The 14,619-nt window shown below is 39.7% G+C and overlaps 1 protein-coding gene across 1 annotated transcript in view; it reads left to right on the top strand.

Moving 5' to 3' along the window:
• The window catches only part of srpx (sushi-repeat containing protein X-linked), a 25,775-nt gene extending 11,571 nt beyond the window's left edge, over positions 1 to 14,204 (top strand). The window contains exons 2-10 of the mRNA XM_046053527.1: positions 3,886 to 3,942; positions 5,742 to 5,930; positions 7,571 to 7,747; positions 9,095 to 9,221; positions 9,354 to 9,475; positions 9,943 to 10,122; positions 11,241 to 11,374; positions 13,248 to 13,369; positions 13,453 to 14,204. Of these exons, the coding sequence (XP_045909483.1) occupies positions 3,886 to 3,942; positions 5,742 to 5,930; positions 7,571 to 7,747; positions 9,095 to 9,221; positions 9,354 to 9,475; positions 9,943 to 10,122; positions 11,241 to 11,374; positions 13,248 to 13,369; positions 13,453 to 13,636 (1,292 nt within the window). The 3' untranslated portion in view covers positions 13,637 to 14,204. The remainder of the gene's footprint in view (positions 1 to 3,885; positions 3,943 to 5,741; positions 5,931 to 7,570; positions 7,748 to 9,094; positions 9,222 to 9,353; positions 9,476 to 9,942; positions 10,123 to 11,240; positions 11,375 to 13,247; positions 13,370 to 13,452) is intronic.
• The last annotated feature ends 415 nt before the right edge of the window (positions 14,205 to 14,619 follow it).

Raw genomic sequence — 14,619 nt, 5'->3', positions numbered from 1 at the left:
TGTGTGTGTGTGTGTGTGTGTGTTTTGAAATCCACTGGAGGCTAGTGTGGTGCAATGATGTGCAATCTATATTAGTTATTTTACTTTAAGGTATTTATAATTGAGTTTGGGGCCCTTTTCTTTGAGAGATATTGATTTAATGTCAGAACTGAGAGTTATGTACTTTGCTCCTTTGCTTGTGGTAGGATTATTATCCATCATGGATTTTATATCGGACCTGATCTATTTTGTATTTGATGCTATATATATATATATCTATACCTAATGCCCCTGCTTTTGGATTTCTTTTCACCATCTGTGTTCTGGTACTGCATTTGAGTGAACTGTAATGAAAAAAACAGTTTCTAATGGCCGGTATGTTCCATACTGTGTACAATGTCTTGGGGTGAAACTGGGTTTCTCTCTCTCTGTCCTATGTGGATATGAGTCTGCAAGGTGCTATAGTCTCATTAAATGGTTAGATGATTATTTCTTTTTCTTGGTCTGTTTAAAGACAACAATATATTGAATATGTGACAGTTACGTGGTTATGTTCATCTTCCAATAAAAATATATTATGAGTGACAGGTGGGACAAGCCTTAAAAAGAAAAACAAACACACACACACACACACACACACACACACACACACACACACACACACACACACACACACACACACACACACTGCTACTGCTGTTAAAAGGTGAATTCAAGAGGACTGCGGCTGACTTTTCTGACTCGATAGTTAAACATGAAGAGCGGGCGACTGGAAGGGTTGGGGTATAAAAACACTGCTGTCAAGTCGGACACATTCCTCTTCCCATAGAATGCGTGAGCTTACTGTGAGCTTAGATTAATGACTGTTCTCAATGACTGATCTTGAGATAATGCAAAAAGTGGTTCCAACTTGGTGCAGCCGGAGAAAAGCAACTGCCTTTTCTGGACTCAGAAAACTGCAGCTGCCTTGCTCCCGCAAGGTTTTAATGTCATGTGACATGGTGACATTTTTCTTACATTTTAATTTTGTTACTCTGATGGTAAGAGAGACGCTGTGTGCATTTACGCACAAGGCACAGCAATGCAACGTCATTTTATTTATTAGTTTATAGTAATGCAGCGCAGTGAGGATCCATCTGTTTCATAGAGTAGGGTAGTGATGCCGTAGTGTATAAGACGCCTGCCTTTGGTGTGAGAGACCAGGGTTCAACTCCCCACTGTGACCCATCCACCATTGTGTTCCTGAGAAAGACACTTAACCCGTAGTTGCTCCAGAGGCGTACGACCTCTGACATAAATAGCAATTGTAAGTCATTTTGGATAAAAGCGTCAGCTAAATGAACAAAATGTAAATGTCTATAAATTAGACTCCAGTCTGAGTTCAGACATTTCCCTAATATACCGCAAAGCTGCAGAGTAACATTAGGCTTCATGATCAGTGACGCTTTTATCACGTCCACACTTCTGCCTACATCCCCCCTCTGCTGTGAGTCTGCCATTCAATTAGTCAATTGATGTTTTTTTATAATGTGCCATTCATCCACCATTATAATAGCAATGTGCCAAGGTACAAGTGTACCTGGCTTTTAAAGGGAATAGGAGATGACACTTTGATTGGTGTATTGCATGTTACGCCCAAAACACATCTATGACTAATTCACAGACTAAGTACAACCCTTTTGAACCATGTGCCTGGTGCACTGACCATTTTCTCTGCTGTTTTAAACTAGCAAAATTTGGGTTGGACACACCTCAAATGCAACTACACCACGCGCTTCACGCCATGTTCTTAGATTGTTAAAATAGGGCCCCTAAAGTTATAATGCATAAGATTTTAGTAACAGCAAGTGTGTGTGTGTGTGTGTGTGCAAGTGTGTGTGTGTGTGTGTGTGTGTATGTGTATGTATATATATACACAGTATATATAAAATACATAATACTACGCCAAACACTCTACTTAGTCTGAAATACAACTATTGAGCAACTGCTACAGCACAGCTAAACAAACTCATGTTGTTTTGATAAAGAATTCTGTCAAAAATCACCCCTATTTCATCATGTCATGACCAATCATGATCTGATGATCTGACGCAGCGTGAGTAGTTTCCCACACAACTGCAGAGCACAGTAAAGTTGTTACCTTGCTGAGGAGTTGGATGTGTGCAATTTGTTACCTGTGGCTCTTTATCTAACAGCTCACTGTGGCTGCTACTTTTCTCTTCATTAATTTTGCTGAATGATTGCTGTCAGGGCTAACCGCAGTAATAAGTAAAATAAATGTCTTTTCAATGGGGCTGCTTCACAATAAAAGCTGTCCCATGAGTGGCCAGTTGAATGCTTTTAATGTGAAGCAGCAGCAGTAGGTAACATTCACTTTTCATTAGCTGTAACTTAATTCAGTTCTAACAAGGCATAAAGAGAGTCAACAGTAAACAGTGAGACACTTATCAATAAGATGAAATTTCAGGATGATATGCATCCAGCGTGATGGTGGACTCCACCACTAAACATCTGTATACTGAGTTACAGAATGTAAATACATTAAATGGGTCTTACAGAAAACATAAATAGTATCATCATATTTCATTTAATGTAAATCTTAATGATTATAACTTTAAAACTCAGTTCCATGAGGCGATTTGCGTCTGAGAAAAAGTATGTGATTGTTTGTGGTAACACCTGCCAGCCAATCAGAAACAAGCTTGCCGTGGTGTAAATTGTTGCATCCTGTTTGCTTGGAGTGGCTGAATGTCTTTACAGAACTGATGAACATTTTCTGGCACTTGTGGCTTTAACTAATGTTCAGCTTGAAGGGGAGACACACACGCGCACACACACACACGCACCTGTAATTAGTTTTCCATACCTTTCTCTGCCTCCCTCCTTCCCATTAAGAAGCAGACACTGAAGTTTTCCCATTAGACAGCTAAATCTGACTCACTCAGTATGTGGGTTTTTTCTGTACAATCCATGCTGTGTGATCTGACTGCTAAAACCTTAGAGCTTGCAGCATTTTGGTCCAGACAGCTTTTATCAAACTGATAGTAAACCCATGATGAGGAATGGGGGACGGGACTCGAGATGGATCAGGTTCAATGACCACGCGGCTGATGTATGAAGCTTTCGGAGGGAGGAACACTCCTTCACTTGTAGATCATGAACAGAGGACACATTCACGCTGGGTTCATAACATCCAGGGGCCAAGGTTGAACACCCTTCCCCCAAACTTTAACACCTTCCTCACCCATTTCCTGTTCTGTTTTTATTGCTTCGTGACTGGCTCCACCCCCATACTTTCTCTTTCCTAAAATAATCCTCCTTGCTCATCACAATTCCCCTCACGTTTGACTTTTATCAGTGTCACTCAACTGTGTCCTCCACAGGCTCTGCAGCCACCACTGAGAAATATTTCAGTTCTTCTTGGATGCTGCTGTTTTATGGTCGAAATATCTTTTGCTCTGTCTGAGTGTTCACTGTTACAGTTGACTTAAAATGGTAAGTATGATCTATGAGAGCTGTTTTGGAACAAAAAGTTTCAAAAAAGTTGTACTCTTTCCGTTTCTACCAAACTCAATAGGGGGCCACAAAAACCCACAACACTGGATTGAGCTGAATGAATCTGTGTTGAATAGATTCATTTTTCCAAACCAGCTAGAAAAGAGGATCTTTTGACATGTATTCCTTTTGCATGTGGTCTGTCCAAAAGATCCAAATCCCCCCCAAGAGTCTGGTTCAGAGGAAAAGTTAAGCAATCTTTTAAAGCCTGTTCTTGGTGCTGTTTTGCAGTAAAAGAAAAAAAGCCCCCACAGGTCAGCCCAGGACAGTGCTTTCAAACATTGCTTAATATCTTGGATGCAGCTCTTTTTGTCGTATTAGTTGCATTTTCTTATTTTCTTTCACCCCCAGGGTCAGGACAGTATGCCTACGGAGACGATGAGGACTGGCATTCTCGTAGATATAAAGGTAACCACATGCTCAGTTTGACACTGCCAAATACATGCATGCATACATATCCAGTACACTCATTCTAAAAAGTGACACGCATTTCAATTTAGGGACTGCTTACGCTTAATTCAAAGTAAACATAGATATTTCAGAGCAATACAGACTGGATCCCATATAGTCTGGGGTTTAGTCGCAAGAGAGCTATAAATGAAATCCTTCAGATTTGATTGGAATGCTCAAAAGTGCCCGTGGCGTAGGGAATAGAGCATGATGTGGAGCTGTCGAGGACTGTAAGCTTGCACCCACCCACACCTCCCTCTCCAGTACAGTTGGATCAGAAACAGGAGGGCAAGTGTGATAGAAATAAATTAGAGCTAAACCATTAACAAAGTTTTTCCCTCTTGAGGATCAAACGCACACCTCTGATCTTTCATATAACTCTACTAGCTACTATGACCCACTAGCTAATGATTGTGTAGCCAGTTGCTTCAAATTACATTTGACTGGATTCATTTTTATTCCCCTGATTCAAGAAGTGTCATAAAAATATGTTAATGTTTACAGGAAGAGGGATTTCTATATCCTCAAAATGATTTTATTGACATATATTTAGAATATAACAAGATAACTGAACAATTAACACAGGGTTATAATTAGAAAAGCGTGTCTTTAAAGAGGTATAATTCAACGGCAGTTAGTTCAGCCAAGTTTTGTAAACTGACTCAATTATGTCAAAGTAGCTTCCAGCTTTAAATTCGGGGTCAGTTAGACACGGAACATTATCGTCCAGGCCAAACCAAACTCTCCCCTTGTGTAAAAGCTCAAATGTTGTATTATTTTCTCTTACTCAGTGGTTGTGGAGACTTTGCCAACACACACACATACAGAGAGAGAGGGAGCGAGAGAGGCTTGCTGTGTAAATGAATACTCATTTTTATTCCTGGAAATTAGCCTAAACTGGCGTATATTCTTGTCTCCAAGTGTGTGCGTGTGTGTTGGTCCTCTGGGCTGAGTGTTTGTCCTGAGCTAGCAGGAAATAAACTGCAGATTTTGATTTCCTTGTATTGGAATAAGAACCTTGTGGCCCCACAAACTTGGCATCTAACAAGGAATCTTTACACAAGCGTTGTAGAGATGGGCAGAGGTGTCCACCATGGGAGGAGAAAAGCTGAGAACAAATGCAGTTGTGGGATAAGTCTTAAAGGAATAGTTTGACATTATGGGAAATGTATATTTGTTTTTTTGATAAGCGTTGAGGTGAGAAGATTAATGCCACACTGACTAGGACTTTATTGTTCTAAAGTAACGCTGATAAATCTGTGTTCAGTCTAATCATTATCATGTTTTAGACAGACTAAATGGAGGGATGGAAATGAGTCCAGGGTAGTGGTAGTGTGATAAGTATCACTTAAGAGCTTCACTCTCAACATAGACCTTTATCTGTGTTGAAACCTTCTCTACTCTATTCTCAACTCTATTACCCTCACATCCCGAAACTTAAGTGCGCTCTACACATCATTATCTGTCTCTTCCTCAAGTGAGACTATCTTCTTTGCCTCACAAGACACTGCTGGATTATGGAAAGTCGCAGATAAGGTAATGAGAAATCCACCGTATCTGTCTGAACTCAGATGATGGGTGGGTTTTCACATTTTCACACTTAAGTCTTTCTAAGCTTTTTATAGTCTTCAGGTAAGTTATTATTGGATATTGACATTAATAAGAGTCTCTCCCGCTCCAAGGCCGCACCATAAAAACATGTAATTGCCTTGATGCAGTGACGGAAAGGTCAGACCAGCCATCTTTCCTCCATATAGGGACACCGTGGTGCGCACCCATTAAGGTGAAACATGGTGACGTGAGCTGTCGCACACCCAGAGGAGAGCACTACAGGAATGTGATGGGGACTCGCTGTAAAATACGCTGCAAGCAGGGATACGAGACCCAGAGCTCAGAGGTGGTGTGTATGGCCAGCAAACACTGGTCCTCTAACTACGCCTGCCGAGGTAAGAACTGAAAATGTAATAACATACACACATGCATATATGCACATATACTCGCACCCATATGCTAGGTTTGCCTCATGTGGATTCCTGATAGTGGTTCATTTGAGCAAGTTCATTCTTGGCTCAGGAAACAGCAAGTCCACTTTTTTTTTTTTTTACCATAGATTACCCTCTGTGTCAGGGATGGGAGTTACATTTAAAATGAAATAAAATTGCCTGTAGCTGATGTTCATGATTTTTTAAATTGGTTCATTGGTTTGAAAACAGCATTCACATCATAGGACACTAAATCACCTAATTGTAACTCAGGATACCAGGTTTTCATCCAAATGTAGCATAAAATTTAACCGAATTTTGAGAAAATCGTCAAAATGCAGATGAATGTGTCTTTCCATCCTCTACTGTTACTGCAGTTATTAGGAGTTGTTACTTTGAGAGAAACAGCTGGTGATACCATTGCAGAAGAGGACTCAACAAGATGACATAGTTAAAAGAGCGCCAGTCAAACCTCAAGCAGCAAAAAACAATGTATGAAATACGGCATTTAAGTTTGTTTTATGTATTAATTTGAGGAACTGTAGTCTCCTCACTGCTTCACACACATCTGGGGTGCATTCAGCCCAGACAGAATGTAGCAAGACGTTTATTTCAACGGAAACGGTGAAGCCTTGAACATCCTGTACTGAAGTGCACTGCATTGCTTTTTTAATATGGTGGTGGTGAGATACATGTCGCTGCTAATTGGGTAACATCTCTGACACACCCACCAAATGAGAGAAAACATACCTCAAAGACTGTTGCACACCATTTTGAGGAAACATGTGGATCAATCCTTAAATATAGCAAAAGATAACTGTTTTAATGAAAATTAGTGACATAAATACAAGCTACTCGTTAACTGTGTTCTCAACTAGCTACATCTGTAGGTAATCTGCAAAAGTCAGTAAATATTACATTTTCCAAAATAACTTTTGTTCAGAGAAGATGATTTTCAGAGATTGTTTACCGTAACCAGCTACCTAATAACATTTTGACATCAATTTATACGCAGAACACGTTTTACTATATGATAGTATGTATTATTTTAATTAAATACAGGCAAATATACTTTATGTTGCTCTTTAGTTGATGGTTTTCCATTTATAATGCGTGCTTCCATTGTTGTGACAACTGCTTCTTCATGAAGTCGGAATCTATTATAGGGGCCCAAATGCAGTCCTCCCTCCTGAAGCCCCTAGTGTCTGTGGGCAAATGTGGTTTGAGCATGAGTACTGGGGTCCTTTGTATGAAGGAACTTTATGTGGTGTTTAATTGTACATTTTCTAGTATGAGGTCAGAAATGTTTGAGTTCACGGTTGTCTGGGAGCAGCATTAGATTTCACAACTGCGACAATAGCTACTATTACCACCCAGGATTCAGTTTAGGAGGTTCACAGGGGATCTATTATACAATAACTGTGTGATTAAAAACATTGCATCATGTTCAGCATATTTAAGAAGCAGTTGATTTGTAACTTTTAATAAAAGACCAAGATGAACCACTATACCTAAACCTATTGCATGTAGCCTACCTGAAACCAAATTAAACACAGCAAATCATTCCTTAACCTTCCATCAACACTGAGTTCTTTCTCTGACAGAGATCCGTTGCGCCAAGCTGGACATGCCCGTTAACGGTGGTTACAAGTGTTCAGACGGCTCCTACTTCAACTCTCGCTGTGAGTTTTTCTGCTCCCCTGGATTCAGTCTGAAGGGCCAGAAGTCGGCAACCTGCCAGCACACCAAGGTGTGGAGCGCTGGAGTCCCCACATGTGTTGGTAAGACTGTGTGTGTTGTTCTTTTGTGCACAAATTTCATCTCCCACAGACTGGAAATCCTGCAGACTTATGAGCTGCATAGTAAAAACCCACATAACATGTAATTACCAATAACTTGTCAGCTGCAGACTACGACAAAGAATATTCCTCATAATACAAGGTTAGGTGATGGATGTTAGACATGTACTTATACACAGACACACAAACAAACATGTTGTGTGGTTTGTCTCTCATCACCAGAAAATGATCAATGTTTTCAAGTCTGATCAAGTCTGAGCCTGAAAATTACATTTTTTTTTGTTTTTCATGAAAAGCTGAGCTATAAAGCATGCACTTGTTGATGATCATATAAATGGCTGAATAGTCTTGGGAGCTTGGTAACAGTGGACAATCACAGACTCATTTACTGTAGATCTCACTGCACCACAGTCATCACGTCCTAACAGTGCTGTTTGTGAAGTGATGTGCATGGGCGCTGCAGTTCAAGAGTCTGGAGGGTCTTATTGTCTTTCTTCGCCTTTCCAAAACCAAAACACAAGAATGGATTAAACTGTGTTTTTCTGCTCTAATGTAACCTGGAATTGTTAGGATGTTCGGCTAACGAGCATACAGCTTGTTGTAACCCAGCATTACTTCCAAGGCAAAGGAGCATTTCAGTAACTAGTGTGTGAGTTTACTGGTTTTAGGACTAGCACAGCCACTGTGTTCCTCACTGCATGGAAGTCGGTCCTGATGCTGTCAGAGTTTAGGCTAATGTCGGCAGCTCTGTTTTTATTTCTCTGGGGTTTCAGTCCAGGAACCCCAGAGAATGTTACCCCTGATCGCATTATGTTTGCCGGACTCATAGGTTAGTCCTCATCCTAAAAGTCTTTTCTCTTGTAAAGTTAAAAGTGAGAACATACTTTTTAAACATACAAATAAGTATATAAGCTAAGCAGCCAAACAGGGTTATGTGACAGTCTTTTAGCATTATATCATGTCTGTAGCCATCACTTGAATATTTAAGACCCTGTTTTCAACCAACGCATGAAGGTTCACTTAGCTTATCTAGATAACGACAGGTGGTCAAATGTGCCACTGACGGAAAAAGTCGGCAGCTAGAAATGAGAAGCTGCTTTTGTCTACCATTGTCTGAAATCAAGCACCCATTGTTTCAAAAATTACAAAAATTATAAGTGGTAAATCTGCCACTGTTATCATTTTAAAACAGTATATTGCTACACTTTGTCCACATTTCCTATTCTTAATTTGTAGCCTATGTAGTAATTTATACATTTAAATGTAGATGATGTGATTTGCTTTGTCTTTTTTTCTTCCTTTGTTAAAGGCATCTTTCTCTCTCTGTAGATATTGATCCTCCAAAAATCAAGTGTCCTAATCTAAAGGATAAGTGGGCAGAACCGGGAAAGCTGACCGCAAGGGTGACCTGGGACACACCAGAGGGTGTAGACACTGCAGATGGCATCCTTACAGAGTCAGTCTCATCTCCACCACCCTTTCAAGCTTTTCTCCCATTTAGCTTCAGCGCACTCTGTTTTAGTCCTGTTGGTTATTCCACTCTGAAGAGATCCCAGTGAAAGATTAAAACAGGGCCTGTCTTTTGCAGTGTTATCCTGAAAGGGAAACCTTCAAAATCAGACTTTCCAGAGGGGCTCCATAAGATGTCCTACACTGTTTTTGACCGTGCAGGGAACAAAGGATCCTGTCGCTTCACTGTCAGAGTGCGAGGTGAGCTTCTAAAAGCGTCTTTTTGATAATGTGTGAGGAGCAGGATTTTCAGTAACACTTGATTTTGTTGGTTATTTTCATGATGTCACCCGGAAAGTGCTAGGAAATAAATTTGTAAACAAAAGTGCAGACAGCATTTACTTGGGTTTGAAAGCTTTTTGCTGATGGAAACTCCTTTAATTTTTCTATAATTAGTACCAAATTACATCAATTTTTCAGAATATTATTTTGAAATTATGGACCTGTAAAATAAAACGGTACCAAATAAAATGGGCAGAACTGATATCTGTTTTAGCATCGCTAAAAACAAATGAAATTATTCCAACCACAATTCCTCCATTTCATTGAATTTGTAGATATATGTGCACAAAGAATTGCAATCTTCCTCTCTTTTTTCTTCCTTTAAATGCCACCTCACTGCCTGTTGTGTTTTCCCTCATTTTGTGTGCCTCTCTCTGTCTGTGTAGTGCGTCGCTGCAGCCCACTATTTCCCCCAGACAACGGTTACATGAAATGTGACAGTGACGGTGACAACTATGGTGCCACTTGTGATTTCACTTGCACCGGCGGCTACGAGCTGCAGGGCAGTGCTGCCAGAGTGTGTCAGTATGGACTCACTTGGTCTGGCACAGACACAAACTGTGCACGTACGTACTGCATGCAGCAGATAAACACACAAACATACAACAGTTCTTTATTTTTTTTGTTTTTTTGCTCAGAGCAGATTGCAAAATATTGAAAATACAGCTAAACAAAAACAAGAACAAACAATTGGCCTTCATCAGTAGTTTTTTGCAATGCACTACCTTCAATTTGCTTGGCTCTCTCTTGTGGAAGGTGCTTCCTTGCCATTAATGAAAAATCTAATATTTAGTAAATATGAATGTCTACAATATTCAGGAATTACTCTCAGCACTGCAGCCTTGGGATTTATTTGCAAAACATTCTCCAAAACGTTATTGATAAGAATTAAAACTTTGGTCCAAATGTTCATCAACTTGCGACATGACAGAAAAACAATTACTTTGCAGATAATTCTACACACTTCCCCCAGCAGGCTCCTGTTACTTCCAGTTTAATTTCTGTGATTCTGTTTGAGGTTAAAAATACTAGCTAGATAATTTTTTGCATGAGTACTGACATTAATATTAAGGCTATATTCCAATGAATCTGTCCCTCCTTCTCAGTGATTGGTGGAGATTGTTTTCCATTATTTAATGCTAAGCACAGATTTAGGTTTACTTAATTTTACTAAGCTACTTATTGTCAGTCAGTTTCCATGTTTCATTCTCAGTAGGTTCTCCCAGCTCAGATTGCCATTTATTTTCAATTTGCTTAGTGCTTTTTTGTGGCATATTGTGGCAGTTAACAGTTGTATGCAAAGTTTGCCCTCCTGTGCTAAACTGGTTCCATGTGAGAAGCTCAGTGGAGGAGAAAATGGCCCCCCTCTGCCATACATCGATTAGAAAAATCAATACTGGACATCTCTACTGAATGTCTGTATTTGTGAGACATGAAAAAGTAGATGGGATGGGACTGTGTAACAGCTCTTGTGCAACAGACCGTCAAGAATTAATACTCATTGTTTTGTGTTTGGTTGAATACACTTGGATGGAATATAAGTTTCTTATGTAATATCATCTGCTCAAGAGCCCCAAAGAATCCAATTATGTAGCATCTCGCTGTAATATTGTGCAGCACTGAATCTTGTACTGTGTATCATGTCTCTTCGCATCACTTAATTGTACATTCAATGTCATCACAGCCATGAACATTAACGTGGGAGTGCGTACGGCTGCTGCACTGCTGGACCAGTTCTATGAGAAACGACGGCTCCTCATTATCTCGGCCCCAACGGCTGCCAATCATAATTACCGCTTCCAGATGACCAACTTGCAGGTGAGGCACGACTCACAGGGAGAGAACACGAGTTGTATGTGAGGCGAGTGAGACAGAGGGAAGAAGTGATGGAAGTCAATATGGCAGTGGTTTGTGTCTCTGCAGTGTGTTTGGTTTTCTTTCTCGCTTTGCCGCCTATGTGGGACAAAGAAGTGAGACAAAAAAATAGGAGGTTGTCCAGATGAACAGAAAATGACAAGGCGACAAATAAATGATACTGACACCAGCTTGGATAAGGCTATTCTGAGGCTGGACGTTTCCCCGGCTCGTCAGAGACCATTAAGTCAGAGCTGATCTTTCAAAATCACTGGGTTGTAAGCTGAAAGAAAAGATCATGTTATAAGGCAGTCAGCTCTGTTATCAAAAGTTGTGTGTGCTATTCAGAACTGAATTGAATAGCTAATTAATCAATCAACAGAAAATTATTGAATTATTTTAATAAATGATTGATTTTTTTGGTAATTTTCCAAGCAAAAATGCCAAATATTCTCTGGTTCCTGCTTCACCAATGTGAGTTTTTGCTGCTTTTCTACATTTAACAATAGGATTGTAATTGAATATCTCACGGGTTTTGGACATTTGAAGCCATCATTTCAGACTGTGGGAAATTATAATAACTTTATAGGATTTTATTCTCCATCCATCCATCATCAACTGCTTATTCTGCATACAGGGTCGTGGGGAGATTTTCTTACCTGCATAAGATTACTTACCTGTTTCTAATACAAACATATTGTTCAAGAATTTCTGGAATAAACTGTCTTGGCAATGAGGTTTTTCCAAGATACAGTCTCTGATTTACTGCAAACAGTTTGAAATAATCTTTCTGCAGTTGCAGATTAGATTAGTTTTAAGAAAATACAACTTTTTTTAATGCTAAGCATGCTCTGTAGAAACAAATTTCGGACACAAATCTGCAATCAAAAAGAACAAACTGTAATTGTACGTATACCCCATGGGGTACTTATTGAAATATCGTGGCGCTGCTCAGCTAATTTGAAAAGATTTGGTATATATTCACATGATTTGTGTTTAGAAGGAAAATAAACACACAAGTATCATTAGACATTGGTGTGAGACTGATCTTATATTAATACCACAACAACCCAAAAACTACCAGCTACAACAAGCTGACTGGACAAGACAATGCCTTCCACCAACCTGAACACCACGTGTGAAAACTTGAAATGCAAACTTGACCAAACATACTGACAGAAAGACGCCTTTGCATAAAAGAAGTCTAAACATAAACAATTTCAGGACACCTATGCCTTGTATGAAAAAGTTATTGTACACTAAACACTTTTGTAATTGTTATTATTAAATAACATCTCTTTTAAATTTAAATTGAAACATTTAGAAGACAATGGAGGTATGTGAGCTCATCTGATAGAACTGTGGGATTACATGAGAATAAAACAGTTAGAAACCACTGCTATACACTTCATACAATTATTTGTTTGGGCATTTTATGCCTTTATTGGATAGCTAACAGTGGAAAGATGACAGGAAATGAGGCGAGAGAGAGATGGAGCATGCCATGACATGCCACAAAGGTCTCACATTCAAATACTAATGATTCACAAATGGAAATATTCTAAGATAAAGTTGAAAACAGCCTTCTAGTATCAAAACTTCACAGTGAAGCTCAAATTTCCAAGTGAAGGAACAATAAACAAAACACATTTTGGAGTAAAGGGGGACTTCAATTAATCTTGAAAATAATCGTTAATTGCAGCCTCTGTGCTGTCTATGCAGTCTTTGGTTTGTTAGAGTTTTATATTCTCTGTAAATTTTGCCTGCATTTGAATCAATAACAAAGCTATAAAACAACAAAGCTTATAGATCAGTCTCTTTGTCTTTGTGGGAACAGCACGCTCAGTGTGGACTGGACCTGAGGCACGTGACAGTGATTGAGCTGGTTGGGACTTACCCAGCACAGATTGGCCGAATTCGACACAGGCTGCTCCCTCCAGCGCTGGCCCTGCAGATCAGGTACTCGCACACCCAAGCACACACTTCCATAACGTGTCTTTGGCTCGCTCCAGCTGCTTATCGAGCTGATGTGTGTTTCCTAGGTTACTGCTCCAGATTCCTCAAAGGTCTTTCCAAATGGTGCTGGTAGACAAGCAGGGCATGGACAAGCAGCGCTACCCGTTCCCGATCACGGCGGCTGAATTATTCACCACCATCGACACCTTCCCCCTTCGCAAGGATGAGATGGTGCTGCAGCAGGAAGCGGGCCAGTCCTGCCAATCATAAAAACGCGTCCACGGACTCTCAGCCATCTTTGATCCTTTCCCCCCTCATTCACAGCAGACAGGACTTATTCAGATCTTCTGTTTCTAACACACACACACTCCTACCTGAACTCATTCAGTCCTGTTTCCAGAAGGTGTGAGTGTGTCTGTGTGTATATGTGTGTGTAGGTATGTATGAGTGTGTCTGTGTGCCATCACAGGGATATCAGTCTTGATCTGAGGCAAGCAGATTTATTAAAAGAGGTTACGAAATGGAGTGGGTCATATAGTACATTACAATCATATTGATTCCTGTGTCTTGTCTATCTGTATGTTTTATTATTATTATTGATATTCTCAAAGCAGAAATATGTTTTACTATTTTGTACAAAAAGTATTTTTACTGTATGAACTGGAAAACTCTTCACCTGTCTAATATTTATGTCTCACGTCACTAATAATGATGTAATCTGACACTCTCTGGAGTACTGTGTGGGTGTGTTTTATGTACAGGACACGACAGTGATGCTGCTCTGTTAGTACGCTGTATGTCTGAAATCACAAGACACTGATTAAATATGTCTATCATAGAGGATGTGATCTTTAGTGTGTCAGTGGAAGAGTCATGCATGATCGCCTGACAACAAATACAAAAATCTTCATCTTATAAAGATAAAACAAAATGTCCCTGCAGTAAGATTATTTCAACCATTTTCTAGTACAAACAACTTGTTTAACATTTTTACAGAACAAAAGTGTCATTTTTTAAGCAATAGTTGGGAAATACATTCACCCTTTTGCTAGGTGTTAGATTCAGTAGATTGATAGCATTTCCATGCCTGCACACTAAATATAAAGCTACTGCCAGCAGCTGGTTAGCTTAGCATAAAGACTGGAACACACATAAGATACGAGAGTGGTATCAACCTTCTCGTCTTCTTCTCATCTTTCATAAGGAAGTTTGTCTTGTTTGAAGATAGAGACACTTATCTACTGGAAACAAAT

Source organism: Micropterus dolomieu, linkage group LG07 (assembly GCF_021292245.1).
Source record: "Micropterus dolomieu isolate WLL.071019.BEF.003 ecotype Adirondacks linkage group LG07, ASM2129224v1, whole genome shotgun sequence".
Classification (NCBI taxonomy): Eukaryota; Metazoa; Chordata; class Actinopteri; order Centrarchiformes; family Centrarchidae; genus Micropterus; species Micropterus dolomieu.
The sequence above is the reverse complement of the archived record's forward strand: the minus strand, read 5'-3'. Positions and strand labels throughout refer to the sequence as shown.